General features: G+C 42.7%; 1 protein-coding gene across 1 annotated transcript in view; it reads right to left on the minus strand.

Annotated features, from left to right (window-relative positions):
* Positions 1-7,137, minus strand: part of LOC121650879 (inactive dipeptidyl peptidase 10-like) — a 282,313-nt gene extending 275,176 nt beyond the window's left edge. Inside the window, exon 1 of the mRNA XM_042002663.1 lies at positions 6,624-7,137. Coding sequence (XP_041858597.1) covers positions 6,624-6,680 — 57 coding nt within the window. The 5' untranslated portion in view covers positions 6,681-7,137. The remainder of the gene's footprint in view (positions 1-6,623) is intronic.
* Between the last annotated feature and the right edge of the window lie 1,081 nt (positions 7,138-8,218).

The following is an 8,218-nucleotide window of genomic DNA, read 5'->3' on the forward strand; positions in this document are numbered from 1 at the left end:
TTTAATTGATTAATGGTATATTTTTTACATATAATAGATTTAAGCTGGTGATATTCTAAAAATGTTTTGCTACTGATTCCATATTGTGAAGTGAGAATATTAAATGATAAGAAGTTTCCATTTTCTATTATATGTTCTAACTGTTTTATTCCTTTATTTTTCCATTGAGTAAAATTGATCAGCTTTTTGTTTTGCAGGATGTCAGGGTTGTTCCAGAGGGGTGTAAACTTACATGGAAAGAGTGAGTATTTGGTTATTTTTTTTAGAAAATCCCACCAAGCCACTAAGGAGGAACTGATATTAATGCTTTTAAAACACTTATGTGTTTTGATGGTTGAGCTGATGAATGGCAGGTCAGAGATAAACAGATCCTCACATAATGCTTGCTCTACATCTAACCATGATTCATCCAGACTGCTAGGTTTAAGCCATTTGGAGATATATTGCAGTTTATTAGCTTAGAAAACATGATTAAAGTTGAGTAGCTCCAATCCACCTCTATCTTTAGTCTGTTGTAAAGTTTTTAGACTGATAAGTGATGGTTTGTTTTTCCATACCACACCTGGAGGATGGTTTAGTGGGTATCATTGAAAACAGGTAGTTTACTTTAGATAGAACCATCATTTTAACTGTGGCAACCCTCCTCATGAGTGATATGGGTAAGCGCCTCCACCGTGAGAGATCATCCTCTATTACTTTAAGTAGCTGGACATAATTTAGCTTTGTTAGTTCTGATAACCTGGGGGAAATGTTTATGCCTAGATATCTAATGTTTCCAGACTGTATTGTAGTATTGAGTGTGTTTTGTAGGTCACAGTTAATGGGCATAATAATAGTCTTAGACCAGTTAATAGAGTAGTCAGATATTGATGAGAATGTGTTAATAAGTGTGATTGTCTGGGGGAGAGATGTCGGTGAGTTCTGGAGGAAAAGTAATACGTCATCAGCATAAAGACTTATCTTATGTTCTATAGTTTTGGCATATATTCCTTTAATCTCTTTATTTTAGGAGCTCACATCTCTTTGCGTTGACATATTTGTTCTCTGGGCCAATCAAAGCTTCTCCAACATGCAGCAACTTGGAGTTATTTACACTATCAAGCCATTTAGTAACCCATACACTTAGCCTCAGGTGACAACCTTGGAGTGTAAGTAACATTTCCTTTCTAGATCCTAAAAGATGGATAACTACATGAGTGGAAATGATTGTGCCAGGTCTACTTGAGGCATTGGAGGTAAGCATTGACTGATTTATAAACATGTGATCGCTGAACTTCTGACATGTTCAATGACACTCTGTAAATGTCAGTACTACAGTAACGGAATATTTTTCTTAACTGAACTGATTCTCTGAACACAGTAAAACTCTGAACATGACAGTTATAAGATGTCAACCAGTCTATTACAAGCATTATGTACACTGACAAAAGTTATAAAATATGATCAATTAATAAGATTAATTAGAAATAGTTCATTGCAGTAAATATGTTAGTACTTGTCTGCATGCTAATGCTAACAGAAGCAGGAAATGTTAGCTATTTCAGGTTTCAGTTATGTTTCAGTAACTGATGCTATTAATGTTGAAATAGTTTGCAATTTTCGAGCCTCGGCTGGGGGGAGGTTTGAACCTGGGGGGTGGTGGCCTTTCTGTGTGGAGTTTGCATGTTCTCCCCGTGTATGCATGGGTTCTCTCTGGCTTCCTCCCACTGTCCAAAGACATGCATGATAGGTTAATTGGTTATTCTCAGCTCACCCGCGACCCGTAATGGAATAAGCGGTCAAGATAATAAATGAATGTCTGGGAACATATGGAATTATTTTTAAGTAGCTGAATTAAACTATACTCTATATCTTTTTATTTTGGAATAAAGATAATGTCAAATGTACAAAAATTGACTTTGTTTGGTTTAATTTGGAGTTGTGTTTTTTTAAAAGCTTTATTCAGCTTGTGTCTCAGCAATAGAAAACTGGAAAGATGTTCTACATCTATATGAAAATATAGAGGATAGATAAAGAAGGCAGGTCTCCATGGTGCAGGTGTCCATGATGCAGGTCTCCATGGTGTAGGTGTCCATGATGCAGGTCTCCATGAGGCAGGTCTCCATGATGCAGGTCTCCATGGTGCAGGTCTCCATGGTGCAGGTCTCCATGGTGCAGGTCTCCATGAGGCAGGTCTCCATGGTGCAGGTCTCCATGAGGCAGGTCTCCATGGTGCAGGTCTCCATGAGGCAGGTCTCCATGAGGCAGGTCTCCATGGTGCAGGTCTCCATGAGGCAGGTCTCCATGAGGCAGGTCTCCATGATGCAGGACTCCATGGTGCAGGTCTCCATGAGGCAGGTCTCCATGGTGCAGGTCTCCATGAGGCAGGTCTCCATGATGCAGGACTCCATGGTGCAGGTCTCCATGGGGCAGGTCTCCATGGTGCAGGTCTCCATGAGGCAGGTCTCCATGGTGCAGGTCTCCATGAGGCAGGTCTCCATGGTGCAGGTCTCCATGAGGCAGGTCTCCATGGTGCCAGGAAATGGAATTGAGAAACAGAACTGAGGGACAGAAGGAGTGAAAGGTTGAAACCATTTAGGGTGGAGGTGAAGCTAGGTAAATGGAAGTCATGGTACCCTCCTCTTCCCTCAACATCATCATCTGGATTCAGGGAGACGGAGTGTCATCACTACATGCTCTGTCTGAGATTATGTTTATTTAGCATCAAAATTATGTGTGTGTGCATGTGTGTGTAACTGACTATTTTAACAACATAAACTGATCTGTAAATATGCTGAGTGAATGAAAAAAGTTAAATTCAGTCACAGTTTAGCTTTAGCAGTAGCAGTAAGCTATCCTGTCTGCAGGATGGAGGACGGGGACATGTCCCATGCTCCGGTGCTTAGAGGTGATCACTCTCATGTCTTTATGCTGCAGCTGTGACACACTGGCTCATCAGGGAGTCCACTGAACACACTGTAGTAGTGTTTTTGCTTTTCCTGTCCCTCTGCATTAAGAGTGCAGCAACACTGAGCATGCAAACTGCTGAGTTGGACTGTCAACCAGGAAGCAGTCACGTTATTCAGGATATCACATGCCTGTTAATACAGAGCTGATAATAGGTTGATTCCAGTTTCATATCCCGGTAAATGTCAGTGCCCTGCAACACCTCTGGTCAGTATTCAGAACTTCACCTTGTCATGACAGGAAGTGGAAAAGTTACCACAATGCAAAACATTGCAGGTAAAACCTAAAATTCATCTTTGCAGTCAGTGGCTGGGTCTGGTCCCCGAGGGCAGCTGTCCTGTAGCTTTTAGATGTTTCCCTCAAGTTCTGCATACGTCTGTTAACGACCCATTCATTTAATCAGGTGTGTTGTCCCTCAAGGACCAGAGTTGCTGATCCCTCAACTACAGCATGCTGGCCCTCATCGTGTGAGGAGGTTAATCCACATCGTGCTTCACACACCTTTGCTTTTTTTTTATTTTATTTTACCCTGATGAACTGAACCGAGTTGGATTATAAGAGTATTGAAACTGACGGCATCTCACTTTTGAAATTTTAACTTTCTCTTTAACATAGCTGGAGGTGATTTTTATTATAATTTATCCCTTTTCCGTGTTGCGTCTATCCCGTCGCTGGCGGCTGGTTAGAGTGAATGGTTATGGTTACGGTTTGGATGTGTTCCTGCCTCCTCCAGTGTTGCAACCAGTCCACCGCACCGTGACGTACAAACATGGCTGCTTGGCTTCCTGCTGAGATGGGGCTCTGTAGTAGTGAAAGCTTCACCACCTCCATCCATGGCCAGAAACGGGAGGTGTCAGGTTTAGGAGATAATTCTATGTGGGTTGGCGGTTTCTCCTTTCACATCATTTCTGCCCTTAAATTATAAAATAATAACTTTAAAAAGCCTGACTGTTGTTTTTGAGCTGAAACCTTGAGTGTATTTAATAACCACAGAGTCTAAATCTGTCCTTCACATCACAGAGTCCCTGATCTCAGATCCACGTTAACCTTGACACCACCTCTTCTCACTTTATTCTGTCCTCCTGCCATCCTCTTTCTCGTCATCCCCTTTTAAATCAGTTAGTCAGCTACACAACTCCTTTTTATCTTATTTTTCTCTTCATCCTTTCCCTACTCCTCTTCCTCCTCTCAGCCAGATCTTTCTCTTATTAATTCCTTCTCCGCATCTCATTCCATTCTCTCTAACTATCTGTGGCCACTGTGATGTCTACAGCATCCTGGACCGGTTTCTCCACCAGTGTGGACTACAGTTTCCAGAGGTTCCAACTGTCTCCATGAGCACCGGTCCTGGTCTGGCTATGGGAGAGTTCAACCACTGGTGGCTTCTGTGGTTTGTCAGCAGCTCAGCTTGTGAGTTTGTTCTATGATATTTCGTTCAGTGAATCTAAAGACAGTACGGCTGCAGTGAATGTTTCTGCAGCCAAGTTGTTTTACTGCCTGTTTTCTGTTGGCTGACTGTATGTGTGAAGGTGAGCAGAGAGTTTATTACATCTGGGTTGTTGTATTTATCCATCTGGAAGACTTTTTTAACTGTCAAGCTCTACAAATGAAAAATAGATTTATCTTTTTTGATAATCACATCTGTTTCCTCCCTCTGTTTCAGGGTTCATGCACCAGCCAGAAGTCAGACTGTTTTCCTTCAGGCTCAGAAGATGGAGCAATACCACCGGAAATCGTGGGGGCAGTGCTGAGCAGCATAGCTGGCATGCAGCAGATCTGAAGCTGGAGGTTTTTACACTTCAAGCTGTTGCAGCAGCAAAATAAACAGTTCACACTTCCCAGTAAAGCCCAGATTATCCTTCAAGGTCAGAAAGAAACAGAAGAGCTTTAAATTAGACCAATGATGTTTGTTCTACAGACTCTACAGGGTCTACACACATGCATGTGCATGTAAGCGTATGCATGTACATGTACATTTCTCTGTAGAGAAAAAAGAAAGTTACCACTCCTACACTGTACATTTACTAAAGCAGCTCAGGACTCAGTTTTCTTCTTTTTCAACTATTATTTAAAGATTGTTTGTAATTCCCACATCATCATCATCATCATCATCATGCAAGCAGCAGAACAACAGAACCTGGAACACTTTGTCTCTGCTGAGACCCTCCTCTCAACCCCCCACTCTGGAAAAAGGTGACACCAGTGTGCTGCATGAACATTATGCAACAACCAGAGTGGTCAACACGCAGCTTTCAGCTCTGCAGGACGACACTTTCATTCCTCATTTTCATCCCAGATTCACGTCATTCATGTTTGGGGTCCCACATTTAATCTTGTTCTTCTTTTTACAAAAATCTCCCATCACCTGAATAATAGATCATTTCTGTAACAAACTTAAAATCTCTGATATTACAGTTTATCCGTTTTATTTCAGTTTGTTTTAAACATGAAGAAACACAAGTAAGATTTGGGGAAAAATTACAAGTATAATGTAAAATATGAGGAAAAACCTGTAAAAACTTCCATTTTTTTTTAACTAAACATAATTTCATGTCACACGAACGGGCTGTTATAATACAGTTTTCACTGATCATCATTTCACTAAAACATATGTAAAATATATAAAGCAGCAAACTTAAGTTTAATGGGGTTAATAGACTGTTATTTTACTGTAAATATATTTATGCTGTTTTATATTTCATGTACATACATATTGTGTTGGCTTACAGGTTAAAGAGGTGGAATTGAGTTCAGATCCCTGGACTGAATTATTAAACATTAAACAGCTGAAATAAAATTAAGGCTCATGTGTAATAAATTAAGTTTATTATGGATTTGAACCTTTTCTCAGTCTACAGCTGATGAAATAAATCAGCTACCACTGCTCAGCTATGATGAGTGTGTATTTCTATGGTTATAAGCACCGATGGAGAGCCTCACCAGCATCACAAGGCCCTCTAATATCTCAGGAACAGAAACTCAATTATAGTTTTCTTTTTTAGATTACTTGGCTGAATTTAATTAGGAACAGCCTGAAAATATCTGGCTCCAGGTCAGATGTGGCCTGAAATGAGGGAAAACTCCAGCATTTAGAAGCAAACTGAGGATATTTATAGACCAAATCTAAAACGTGCTGGTTGAACACACAACAGAACGATTTCTGGAAAACATACCCTGAGCTCCACACCTGGCAGAACATGAAAATAAAAAGCATTGCAGTGCACAACACCACCTGGTTAAACCGAGAAAAGCTTCCACCTCCGATCTAAGTAGACGGTCCAAAGCCAGGACACTCAGCGCGTCTCGTTGCTGCGCCTCTCCCCCCTTTTCAAAGTGATTTTCCAGAACTGTTCTCTGTTTGAGGTGTCTGGCAGCTGCCAAGAGGCCACGACTGAATTACAATGCGCCCTGTTCAGTCCTCTCTATCCCCCTCTCCACTGGCGGCGCGTGTGACCCAGAGCTGACAGCTGACACAGAGCTTCACGCACAGCTACCGCAGCTCGGCTGCTTCAGCACCGACATGTGCAGCCCAGCTTCAACGAGCCCTTCTAGCAGGAGTTGGATCCAGCTCACCTCATACAGCTGATCACACTGATCACACACACACACTGATCACAGGGAGGTTAGCCTGACGCACACTGGTATCAGGTCAAGTTAAAGGAGATGCAGTTGCCCACCTCATCCTGCTGCGGTTGGTTCGGTCTCTGGTTCGGCTGCTCCTTCGTGGCTGTCATTGTAAAAACGTGCTTAAATCCAACAGATTTCTTGTTTTCTTTGCATAAAAAGACAAAATTGGAAGCGGGAGGTTGCGGCTGAGGGCCCGCGCCGTCTTTTCAGCTGCGGAATCTTGAGCAGGAGAAGAGGACGGATCCGTCACGAGTGGATGTGTGAGGTGCTGGTGAGCGTCTGACGAGCAGCTAACACAGCGCGTGCGTTTCCATCACACCCAAAGAGGGAGAGAGGTTTTCAGATAAAAAGATAAAAACACGGAGTGTTTTCACATGTTACCCCCCCCCCGCCTGCTCACTGTTCCGTCTGGGTGAGGAAGCGAGGCTCTCTCACCACGTCGCGCGCGGAGATGCTGCTATTTTGGAGGATAGAGAGAGGAAGAGGAGGAGAAGGAGGAGGGCGCTCAAGTGGTCTTGTGATTGTTTCCTGCGAGGGTGGGGATGGGATGCATTTGCTGGAGCCCCCCAGATAAAAAGCCTGATCAGGGTGAGGAGAGGATGAAGCTCTTTATACTCATGTGACTGAAATCCTGCATCACACCGACGAGGAGCTGTCCGCGGTGCTGAACACGCTTCCTCATCCTCACTCAGGCGCAGTAACAGCATCTGGCCTTACCAAAACCCTGAACTAACCTGCTGCTAAAAAGAAAACATAGATATATATATATATATTAGCTATTACACAAAGAGAAAAAAAAGTCAAACACTGATGCTTAAGCGGCCTGTATATGGTCACACAGAAATAATTAGACTAACAGGGACAGATTTACTCAGGGAGGTGCATATGCACCTCCTCAGTAAATCTGTCCCTGTTGGTCCTGGTCCTATTATTTCTGTGCGACCATATACAGGCCATTTTAGCCTAATTTTTTTTGTGTAATATATGTATATATATATCTTTTTATCAGCAGGTTAGTTGATGCTTTTGGTAAGTCGCATTGAGAGGGGGTGCTTTCACGGCAGGGGTGCTTTTTTCGGCCCAACACTGGCAAACTTGTCGCGCTCATTTTTTCTTACCGTGCAATTAACTGACTTACTGCTTATGTAGGACATAATGTAGAACTTTTGCGTGCAATTAAAATTCATCAAGTGTGCGAGCATACTCTCTTTTTCTGTTGCTTTGTGTGTGTGTGTGTGTGTGTGTGTGTGTGTGTGTGTGAGTGAGTGTGTGATGCCCTGCACCTCAAGAAAGCGTGATTGCTTTTTCATATAGAACGGGAAATTTTTCATACCCCTCCGTTTGAAGTGTGCCTCTGAAAACCTGTGGTTTGAAGGGGTATGTAGCCCGACCACTTAGCCCTACCCCTCTGTCCTAAAAGACATTGGGACACCCCTAACCCTACCCGCATATGCACAAAACAGAGGGGTAGGGCTAAGTGGTAGGGCCACGCCACGGGGTGAAATTGGATTTAGCCTATATTTACGTTCAACTTTTACTGAATTGTTATGCTTGTTAGAGACTCACACACCTAAGTCAGTGAAGTCTAGTCTGCAGCCAGAACCAGAACCAGAATCAGAACCATCCCAGTAGCCAGAGGTAACTG

The sequence above is a fragment of the Melanotaenia boesemani genome, chromosome 12, assembly GCF_017639745.1.
Source record: "Melanotaenia boesemani isolate fMelBoe1 chromosome 12, fMelBoe1.pri, whole genome shotgun sequence".
In the NCBI taxonomy this organism is placed as follows: domain Eukaryota; kingdom Metazoa; phylum Chordata; class Actinopteri; order Atheriniformes; family Melanotaeniidae; genus Melanotaenia; species Melanotaenia boesemani.